At 56.2% G+C, this 10950-nt stretch overlaps 1 protein-coding gene and 1 pseudogene across 1 annotated transcript; both read left to right on the forward strand.

Annotated features, from left to right (window-relative positions):
• Positions 1–1098: 1098 nt before the first annotated feature.
• LOC142457866 (profilin-1 pseudogene) lies at positions 1099–1738 on the forward strand (annotated as a pseudogene).
• Positions 1739–5290: 3552 nt separating this feature from the next.
• Positions 5291–10560, forward strand: TESK1 (testis associated actin remodelling kinase 1). Its single transcript, XM_075560098.1, has 10 exons — positions 5291–6477; positions 6569–6690; positions 6778–6826; positions 7458–7604; positions 7917–7999; positions 8189–8279; positions 8681–8764; positions 8887–8976; positions 9097–9211; positions 9437–10560. The coding sequence occupies exons 1-10, from the start codon at positions 6259–6261 to the stop codon at positions 10321–10323; spliced, it is 1887 nt and encodes a 628-aa protein (XP_075416213.1). The 5' UTR covers positions 5291–6258; the 3' UTR covers positions 10324–10560.
• Positions 10561–10950: the final 390 nt, after the last annotated feature.

Genomic DNA, 10950 nt, shown 5'->3' on the forward strand with positions numbered 1-10950 from the left:
ACCTAGAGACCTCTGGAAGTGACCTGACATTTCAATTGCACAAGGACTCTTTATTACGTACCTCCAATAATCGGAAGCATCTGCTCACAAGGCTGTTTAGCTCGGCTACAAATGTGCACACTCCGAAGCCCAGAGGCGAAGTGACACCACCTTATGTAGCAAGTGCAGAGACCACGACTCAGCCCACTCCGCTTGGACACACTGGGCTAGGCGGACTGTGTCGCAAAGCCAGGGGAAGGAGGCACGTCACTAGTTCGATGGCTGCCAGGTAAACCGATGGTGTAATACATGTAATAAAACTCCCTGCCATCAAGTCAAGGCTGACTTAGAGCAGAGGAGAACTGGCCTGAGGGTTTCAGAGACTACATCTTCACAGCAGAAGGCCTCATCTTTCTCCCGAGGGGCAGCTGGTAGGTTTCAACTGCTGACCTGGAAATTAGCAGCCCAATGCGGAACACGCTACAACACCAGCTCCTTATAATAGTATGAAGCCAATATGGTGTAGTATAAGATAGGACATGGGTGGGAGGTCAGGCAACAGACTTATAATAGCTTATTGCCTTGAGTGGACCTTGAACTCATTTTTTTAAAATCATTTTATTGGGGGCTCATACAACATCACAATCTTTACATACATCAATTGTATAAAGCACATTTATACATTTGTTGCTCTCATCATTCTCAAAACATTTGCTCTCCAGTTAAACCCCTGGCATCAGCTCTTCATTTTTCCCCCTTCCTCCCTCCTCCCTCATGAACGCTTGATAATTTATAAATTATTATTATACTGTCTGACGTCTCCCTTCACAACCTCGTTATTGTTAAGGACATGTTTTATTTTGGGTTTTTTTTTGCCTTAGAGTCAAAGGCATAACTTTAAAAAACAAATTTTAATACAAAAAAATAGGTTCACTAGCGATAGGGACGTTGGCCACATTTATCTCATCAAGCCTCAATTTTCTCCTGCGTTAAGTAGTGAAACTAGTATTAAAGCTCAGAGTAGGGACAGCTAGCAGCGCCGCGGTCAGGACAGCAGCGCGCGCCCCGAGCTCTCCGCCTTCCCCCCGCCCGCCGGAGGCAGCCAAGCTCAGCCCGCGGCCCCGCAGAAGCACCGAGAAGCTGCCCCAGTAGCAACGCCATGGCCGGGTGGAGCGCCTACATCGACAACCTCATGGCGGACGGGACCTGTCAGGACGCGGCCATCGTGGGCTGTAAGGACTCGCCCTCTGTCTGGGCCGCTGTCCCCGGGAAAACCTTCGTCAACATCACGCCAGCCGAGGTTGGAGCTCTTGTTGGCAAAGACCAGTCAAGTTTTTTCGTGAATGGGCTGACACTTGGGGGCCAGAAATGTTCTGTGATCCGGGAACCACTGCTGACGGACGGGGAATACACCATGGATCTTCGCACCAAGAGCACTGGCGGAGCCCCCACCTTCAACCTCACTGTCACCGCGACTGCCAAGACGCTAGTCCTGCTGATGGGCAAAGAAGGGGTCCACCGTGCTTTGATCAACAAGAAATGTTATGAAATGGCTTCTCACCTGCGGCGTTCCCAGTACTGACCTCGTCTGCCCCTTCCCCACCACCACTTCCCACTGCTTTTGCAACCTCCCCCCCATACACACACACACCATTTTTATTTTGGGGGCCATTACCCCATACCCCTTATTGCTGCCAAAACCATATGGGGTGGGGGTTGGGGCTGGATGGACAGGCACCTCCCCCTACCCATCCCTCCTCCTGTGTGTGGTTAGAAAACTTTGTTTTTTGGGTTGTTTTTTTTTTCTGAATAAAAAAAGATTCTACTAAAAAAAAAAAAAAAGCTCAGAGTAGGATAAAACACATAGGAGCGTGCATAAAGAGCAATTAGAGATCCGTATTTGTACCCATTTGGTGGCCCAAAAGAATACTCAAGTTATAGAACAATATCATTACTATCACGTGCAAGTAAAATTTTGCTGAAGATGCTCCAACAACAGTTGCAGCAATACAGTGACAGGGAGCTGCAAGAGATTTAGGTCAGCCCAGAAGAGAATGTGGAACAAGATATCGATACTGATGTCAGATTGATCGTGGCTGAAAACAATACCAGAAATATGTTTTCTTGGGTTTTATTTATTATGTAAATGGTATCATAACCAACTATGAGCCTAGAGAAGAATGGGAATTCCAGAACACTTCCTGGTGCTCATGTGGAACTTGTACATGGGTCAAGGCGGGTGTTTGACCACAACACAGGAACATTGCCTGGTTTAAAATCAGGAAAGGTGTGTGTCAGAGTTGTGTCCTCTAGCCACCACCACAGACATCTCACTTGGTTCAGCTTACACAGTTCTGACTGAGAAGACACTCTGCTCGGTGAGTGCCAGACTGTTAAGCTCATATCAGCTACAGCAAGAGTAGAGCTACCTGTGGAAATTTGAAACCATGGGATGAAGATCCTGACGCACTTCTTGGAAGACCTCTAACAGAAGATGAAACATGGCTTTAACGGTAGGATCCTAAAGATAAAGCAAAGATTCCAAAGACAAAGCACAGTCAAAGCAGTGGCTGCCAAGGAGGGAGTGGTCCAGGCAAAGCAAAAACAGACTGATCTAGCACAATGGTCATGACTAATTTGGGGGATACTGAAGCATTTTGCTGGAGAGTCAATGAAGAGTAGCATGTGCTTATTTATTATGAGAGTATTTGGAGAACATCAGCCACAGCTTTAACGGAAAAATTCCTGGGAAAGTTTCTGGAGTCCATCTCTACCACAATGCGTCTGCTCATCTCTCTCATCAGATAAGGGCAATCTGGGGTGAGCTTCTATGGGAAATCACTAGGAATCAACTTTCCAGGCCTGAATTGTTCATTCAGACTTTTTGTTTCCTAATCTTAAAAAAATCTTTAAAGGGCACCCATTCTTCCTCAGTTTATGTGAGAAAGATGGCATTAACAATGGCTAGCCTCCAAGGACCTGCAGGCAGTTCTTTGGGGAAGAGACTTAAGGGGCTGTTATTCCTTACATAAAATGTCTCAATCTAAATAGCGTTTATGTTGAAAAATACAAGTTGATATTTTTATCTTTTTTTTCCATTTTCCCATGAACTTCTTAAAGTCCCTTCTGTTACTCTAATGTGATGAATGAGCTTGTTTGGCTGAGACTACACTGCCCCTGGAAAAGACTATGATGCACATGCCCCAGGGACAGGTTCGAGATCAGCCTGTGTCCACTGGGCCCTAAGACAATGTTAATGCCTTGCTGTTCTCTTGCCAAACCGCTGTGAAATTTTCCTTGTACAATGTCCAACGTCAGCATCTGGCCTTCTCTTGATCCCAAGGCATCATCTGTAATTAAAGCAACCTTTGTTCTTTTCACATTAGTCAGCACCCGCCATAAAGTCAATTCTGACTCATCGCAATAGGGTTTCTGAGGTCATCATTCACAAAAGCTGACTGTCACATCCTTTGAGCTTCTGGTGATTTGGAACAGCCAACTTCTGAGATAGCTACTGAGCACTTAACCATGGTCCTACGAGAGCTCTGTTTTCACCTCTCCAACCACACTGAGAATTCTGACTCAGTGACCATATGAGGTTTCCATGGCTGTAAATCTTTGCAGTCGTAGAAAGCCTCATCATTCTTCCCTCCAGTGGCTGGTGAAGGATTTGAACCTCTGTCTTCCCAGTTAGCAATCCAAAATTTACCCACAGCACCGCCAGGGCTCTATTTACATTCCAAAGTCAAAGCCACTGAATAGATTCTATTTCATAGAGATCCTACAGGACCGGGTAGCACTGCCCTGTGAGTTTTGGAGATTGTAACTCTGCTGGGCTGCTAGCCACCAGGTCAGCAGATTGAAACCACTAGCTGTTCCATGGGAGGAAAATGAGGCCTCCTCCGTCCCCAAGGATTGACAGTCTCTGAAACCTGTGGGGCAATTCTACCCTTTTCACCCTTGTTGTTAGGTGTCGGAATTGGTTCTGACTCACAGCTGAACGAAACACAGCTGCCATGTCCTGTACCATCTTCACATTTATGTCTGTATCCATTGTTGCAGCCACTGTGCTAATCTATCCTGTCAAGGCCCTTCCTCGTTTTCACTGCCCCTCTACTTAACTAAGCATGCTGTCCCTCGCTAGGTCTCTCCTGATAACAGGCCCAATGTATGTGAGGCAAAGTCTCAACATCCAGGCTTCCAAGGAGCACTCTGGCTGTGCTTCTTCTAAGACAGACTTGCTTGTTCCTTTGGAAGTCCGTGGTACTTTCGATATTCTTTGCCAGCGCCATAATTCAAATGCACCGATTCTTCTTTGGGCTGTCTTCTTCAATGCCCACTTTCACATGCACATGAAGCCATTGAAAATACCATGGCTTGGGTCAGGAGCGCCTTACTCCTCAAAAGTATCATCCTTGCTTTTCAATATTTTAAAGAGGTAGTACTTCTTGGCTCCAACACTCGTAAACTCGATTCAGGATTCCGTTGGAAGATTCATCCGCTAATGTAGTTATGCTTACAGTAAGTTATGCTTACACACAAACACACTGACCTGCACTGCCATCGAGGCCATGCCTCTAGGACAGGGAAACTGCCCCTGTGAATTTCCAAGAGCATAAAGTCGGTCCTGTCTTTCTCCCACGGGGCGGCTGATGGCTTACCATAAAAATTAAAATACAGTACTTTGAAATTCTTGAATTCAACGTTGCTCTGTAAATGTCAACCCCGTTCTCCTCCCAAGGCGGCCTCCTCCATTTGCCTCTAGGGGGCAGGCTGCTCACCGAGAGCCCAAGGGCTGTCCGCCGGGATAGAGTGGCGTCACCAACTCCTAGCGATGATTGGCTCGTTCACTGAGAGGGCGGGAGCTAGAGTCGGGACCGGAAGCGTAGGGTACGGCAAGCGCACCGTGTCTTAAGTCAGGGCGTGCGTCCTCTGGACCCGGTGCCCACTGAAGGGACCAACTGCAGTTCTCTTCAAACCTAAAGGGGCTGATCCGATTCCTGCGGGGTAGCGGGGCGGAACCTATTAGGAGGAGGCACTCCGACCAGGGCTGTGCCACACAGGGGGAGGAGTCTTGAGAGGAGGGGTCACAATGACTGATGGGGTCACGGGGGCTGAGGGAAGCGGTCACTGCGTGGGAGGAATATACACTGAGAGGGTGTCGCATTGAAGGGTTCTGGTACACCGAATGGTGGCAGTCTCCCACCTCTGAATGCGGTGGGGGAACCGTGGTCTCCGAGGGGGGTGAGGGAAGGTTATTTGAGGGGCGGGGCCTTGCTGAGGGTTAACATCTCGCGGAGGGAGGGGCTTTCCTAAACGTAGAGGGCTTTCTTCGGGGAGCAGAGGGGAGGTCCAGCCTGGGTGGTCACTAGGCGGAGGCACTGAGATTTAAAACTTTACTGGGGTCCGGCAGCGTGGAGTGAGGAGTCACGGGCTCCCTACAAACACCAGCAACCCACCCATCAAAGAAGGCGTCAGGGAGCTCAGGTTTAGGGACTAGGGCTCAGGAAGTGGACGGAGACTGGGGAGGGGCGGATTGCTGGGCAGGCCCCTGACCGTGGCTGAGCCTGGAGGGCCGACTTTCCGGCGGGCTGGCCCACGGAGCCTGCCTGCCCCGGGCCCTCAGAAGAGTGCCCTGAGCAAGGAAGAGGAGGAGGACTCGCAGGGCAGCCCGGAGACATGGGAGCGGCGGGTCCCCACCATCAGCCCTTCATTCCCTTCGGTGACTCAAGTCCGGGACCGAACTGACCTGGCCCCAACGCCCCAGGCCCAGTCGCCTAGTGCGACGCGACCCCCGCTGGGGGAGTGCGCACCTGAGGGGGCGTGGCCGCGGCCGGCGCCGGGCAGGAGGGAGTTAAGCCGAGGCCCGGCCCCGCCCCGCCCCGCCCCCTCCGCCCGCCCCGCCCCCGGCAGGCCGCGAGCCTTAGCCCCAGCGGCGGAGCCCAGCAGCCACTGCCGCCAGTCCGCCTCCGCCCGCCGGAGCTCGCCCGCCCGCTGCCGCCGCCGGGGCCCGGAGCGCTGCCGCCGCCGCCGGCCTAGGCCCAGTCCCAGGCCCAGACCCTGACCCTGCGCAGAGCAGAGCAGAGCAGAGCGGAGCGGTCCTTCGGGGCCCGGCCAGCAGGCGCGGCGGGGGCGGGCCCGAGCTCTCCGGCTGAGCGTCCTTTCTCCGAGCGGGATCTCGGCGCCCGGGCCCCGGCTTGGCCCGCGCCGGTGGCGCGCGAAGCCTGCCCGGGTCCCGGGGACATTGCCATGTGAAGCGGGCCGGCTGGGGGCCCGGCCATGGCCGGAGAGCGGCCCCCACTGCGGGGCCCTGGGCCCGGGCCCGGAGAAGCGCCCGGGGAGGGTCCTCCGGGCCCGGGGGGCGCGGGCGGAGGCCCGGGCCGGGGCCGGCCCTCCTCCTACCGGGCTCTGCGCAGCGCCGTGTCCAGCCTGGCGCGCGTGGACGACTTCCACTGCGCCGAGAAGATCGGGGCCGGCTTCTTCTCCGAGGTCTACAAGGTAGGACCGGCCGGGCGGGCAGAGGGGCGGGGCCGGGCTGCCAGCCGCCGGGGCTCTGCCCGCGCGACTCGCCGGCCCGCGTCGCCCCCAGGTCCGGCACCGACAGTCAGGGCAGGTCATGGTGCTGAAGATGAATAGGCTCCCCAGTAACCGGGGAAACACGCTCCGGGAGGTGCAGCTGATGAACCGGCTCCGGCATCCCAACATCCTGAGGTGAGCGGGCCCAGCCCCTCCCGGGCCGGCGGCGGCCGGAGGGCAAGTGGCGAGACCGCAGCTCGACAGCCCACCCTTCTCTTCCAGGTTCATGGGGGTCTGTGTGCACCAGGGGCAGCTGCACGCTCTCACAGAGGTGAGGATGGGCGGGGGCAGTCAGCGGGACAGGTGGACAGGTAAGATAAGGAGAGGCCGCAGGCCCTCCCTTGGGGCAAAGCACATGAAAGAGGTCACTACAGGTGCCCACCAACCCCCCACCCATCCCCTGTACCTGCAGTGACGCGGGAAACTTTCAGCAGCGATGGAAAGGTGTAGGTCTGTGCTGTCACAGTAGCCACTAGCCCCTGGAGGCTCAGTGGCATTTGAAATGTGTCGGATGTGACTGAGAAACTGAGTGTTTAGTTGTATTTCATTTCAGTACGCTAGATGGCTCAGGGAACCCTGGTGGCGCAGTGGTATTAGCACTGGGCTGCTAACAGCAAGGTTGGTGGTTCAAACCTACCAGCCCCTCTGAGGGAGGAAGATAAAGCCATCTGCCCCCGTGAAGCTGTAGTCTCAGGAACCCTGTGTGGGCTCACTGCAACCCTGGATTCACTCCGTGGCAGTGAGGGGTTTGATGGTTCTTGACTGGTGGATACCGTATTGGACAGTGGTCCTGGAAAATAAGTGGGGACCCCTACATTGCTATGCCTCTGGATGATAAGTGGGGACCTGAGGCACAGGGGTAAGCACTGATGTTCATTCCTCTTTTCCCCGCCATAACCTAGTACATGAATGGGGGGACCCTGGAACAGCTGCTCAGCTCCCCTGAGCCCCTGTCGTGGCCTATCAGACTCCACCTGGCCCTGGACATCGCCCGTGGCCTGCGGTACCTGCATGCCAAAGGTGTATTCCACAGAGACCTCACATCCAAGGTAGGCCGGCTACTTGGTTGGGGGCGGGAAGAGAGTTTGAGAGTGTCAGGCTATAAGTGCGCCATGGAAACAAGTGTGTGTAAAAGGGACATTAGGACGTTGGATTATATGTTAGGGCGTTGGAGAATGTTGGGGGCTGAGGTGCTCCTCCCAGAGGCTGAATGTCCCGCTGAGAGATGGGTGGTGTTACACAATTTGGGTGCTTTGGAGAACAGGGATTGGGGTTCTGATGGAATGTCAGGGCTTTGGGGGGTGTAGAGACCAGAGAGCAGAAGGTGACGGGTGTTTGGCAGTGCTATGCGTATGTTTCAGAACTGTCTGGTGCGACGGGAAAACCAAGGCCTCACCGCTGTTGTGGGTGACTTTGGGCTAGCTGAAAAGATTCCTGTGTATAGGTGAGCTGGATGCTCTTCTTCCCCTAGACCCCCAGAGAGCCCTGCCTGAAGGAACCATCTAGAATGCTGGGCCCCCAGGGACCTTTCCCTTAGGGTGGGAGGGCCTTCACATCACCCCCTTTTGCTTGGGGTGGGTGGGGGCTTGCCTGAGTGGACTGCTTCTGACCACCATGGCCCTGCCCCCTGCAGAGACGGGGCAAGGAAGGAGCCGCTGGCAGTGGTGGGCTCCCCGTATTGGATGGCTCCAGAGGTGCTACGGGGCCAGCTCTACGATGAGAAGGTGAGCCGTCAGCCCTTTGGGTCTCCAGAGACCCCTGACATACTCAAGCTCCTCAGCAAACCCGCCAATAGTCAGGAGCCCTGAGAGCCCAGTGAAGCCCTAGAAGTGCGGTGGGTTACACATTGGGCTGCTAACTGCAAGGTGAACAGTTTGAAACCACCAGCCACTTCATGGGAGAAAGATGAGGTTTTCCATTCCCATAGAGTCCCAGTCTCAGGGACCCACAGGGGCAGTTCTACCCTGTCCTCTCAGGTTGATACAAGTCGCCATCAACTTGGTGGCAACGAGAAGATCCCACTTGTCCTTCACAAGCAGCATACACATGCACGCACACACGCACACAAACTGCCAGGACGCCCCCTGGCCTAGCTCCTCCTGCTGACTTGGCCCCTCCCCCCCAGGCTGATGTGTTCGCCTTTGGGATTGTCCTCTGTGAGCTTATCGCCCGCGTCCCTGCAGACCCTGACTACCTGCCCCGGACCGAGGTGACTGTGTCGGGGTTTGGAAAGGAAGGAGGGAACCCGGGAGGCTGGGCTCCTGGCGGAGGGCGGAAGCAGAGCCCAAGGAAGGCTGACGTGGAGGCCTCTCCTCTCCACGGTCCCCACAGGACTTTGGCCTGGACGTGCCAGCATTCCGCACCCTGGTGGGGGATGACTGCCCGCTGCCCTTCCTGCTCCTGGCCATCCACTGCTGCAGTGTAAGACCCTCCATGCCCTCCCACCCGTCCCTGCCCCCACACGAGCTCACACAGCTGCCCTTTGAGTCCCCCGTAATTGGAGGAGCACTTAGAGGAGCTACCCCTGTTCCTACCCATCAGCTGGAACCCCATGCCCGTGCCCCCTTCACGGAAATCACCCAGCACCTGGAATGGATCCTGGAGCAGCTGCCTGAGCCTGCCCCGCTGGCCAGGGCTCCCCCGACTCCCAGTCTGGGTAAGTGGGCATAACTTTGACCCATCTCAAGGCCTTCGGCCTGGATCCGTGTGTTAGCTGAGAAGGATGGGCGAGGGGTGGCTCGAGAGCCTGAGGGAGCGGAGGAAGAAAGCTGTAAAAGGAGCTAGAGGTGACGGCCCCCCTTCCTAAAGCGTCTGGTGGGAGTCCCTGCTCTGAACACTGCCAAGTGCCGGAAACAGTGATGCAAGACCTCTCTGTCCACAGGGTCTCTTCCTAGAGGAGGTCTCTCTGCCACGCTTCCCAGGCCAGACCCCCGGCTCTCCCGAAGCCGGTCAGACCTCTTCCTGCCCCCGTCACCAGGATCACCCCCCAGCTGGGGGGACAATCTGACCCGAGTCAACCCGTTCTCATTGCGGGAAGACCTCAGGGGTGGCAAGATCAAGCTCCTGGATGCACCCAGCCAGCCGGTCACCCCACTCCCTCTCGTGCCACCATCACCACTGTCCTCCACCCACCTGCCGTTGGTGACCACTCCGGAGCCCCTGGCCCAGCCTGGGACACCTGCTCGCCGCTGCCGCTCTTTGCCCTCCTCTCCTGAGCTCCCCCGACGCCTAGAGACAGCTCTGCCAGGTCCTGGTCCTCCCCCTAGGGGTCCCCCGACCGAAGAAGGGATGGAGTGTGAGGGCAGCAGCCCTGAGCCAGCTCCTCCAGGACCAGCGCCCCAGCCACCCCTGGCCCTGGCCACAGAAAACTTCATCAGCACTTGTTCCTCTGCCTCCCAAGCCTGGTCCCCACGAGCAGGACTTCCCCTCAACAACAACCCCCCAGCCGTGGTAGTAAACTCACCACAAGGCTGGGCTGGGGAGCCCTGGACCAGGGCCCGGCATAGCCTGCCCCAGGCAGCAGTCCTGGAGCGGACAGAACCCTCGCCACCCCCTCCGGCTCCCCGGGAGCCCGACGAGGGGCTGCCCTGCCCTGGCTGCTGCCTCGGCCCCTTCAGCTTTGGCTTCCTGTCCATGTGCCCCCGCCCCACACCAGCTGTTGCCCGCTACCGCAACCTGAACTGTGAGGCAGGCAGCCTCCTCTGCCACCGCGGGCACCATGCCAAGCCGCCCACGCCCAGTCTGCAGCTGCCTGGGGCACGCTCTTAGCAGTGGGGCCTGTGGGCTCCGGCCTCTTAAAGGTGGACACCCTGTGAGGACAGAGCGCAGGGGCTGGTCAGTGCCGGCCCCACACCGTACCGGGCGTCAGCAGGGACTGAGGGACAGAGCACTGCCTGCCCAGCACACTCCGGCGGACATCCCAGAACCAGACACAGGAGATGAACACGTGCAAATTATTTAAAAGTATTTCAATAAAACTGCCTGGCTGGCTCCGGGCTGCTCCTATCCACTCAGCCCATGCGCCCTCCTCCCCCGCCCCCCTTTGTTGGGGGGTGGTGTCTTGGGGAGGCCCAAGTCCCTTCGAGAGGCTTCTTCATCCTTCTAGGAACGCTCCCGTCTCTGGAACAGGGCTTCAAGCAGGCTGTCTAGAAGTGTCAGGTGCAGATCAGGCAGCAAGGAGGGGTTACCATCGGCCTTACAGACTGCAGGCTGGGGAGGAGGGACACAGGCTTTTCTTGGCCTCTGTAGCTGGAAGAGTAAGGCAGCAGGGAGCTCCCCAGAACCCTCAAGCAGCTTCTTTACCTCCCCAGGCTCCAGACAGCCACCACCCCAGCCTGCCTTCAGTGTAGGCCCTGCCCGCCTCGACACAAGCAGGCAGGCTGCTACAGAGGCCCC

Source organism: Tenrec ecaudatus, chromosome 10 (genome assembly GCF_050624435.1).
Source record: "Tenrec ecaudatus isolate mTenEca1 chromosome 10, mTenEca1.hap1, whole genome shotgun sequence".
NCBI classification, from domain to species: Eukaryota; Metazoa; Chordata; class Mammalia; order Afrosoricida; family Tenrecidae; genus Tenrec; species Tenrec ecaudatus.

Bases quoted from the DNA above. Each gene is read 5' to 3' on its own strand.
- TESK1 (XM_075560098.1), top strand. From the start codon at position 6,259: ATGGCCGGAGAGCGGCCCCCACTGCGGGGCCCTGGGCCCGGGCCCGGA. The intron at 8,765-8,886 runs GTGACTGTGTCG...CGGTCCCCACAG, and splicing joins ACTACCTGCCCCGGACCGAG to GACTTTGGCCTGGACGTGCC. The intron at 8,977-9,096 runs GTAAGACCCTCC...CCTACCCATCAG, and splicing joins TGGCCATCCACTGCTGCAGT to CTGGAACCCCATGCCCGTGC.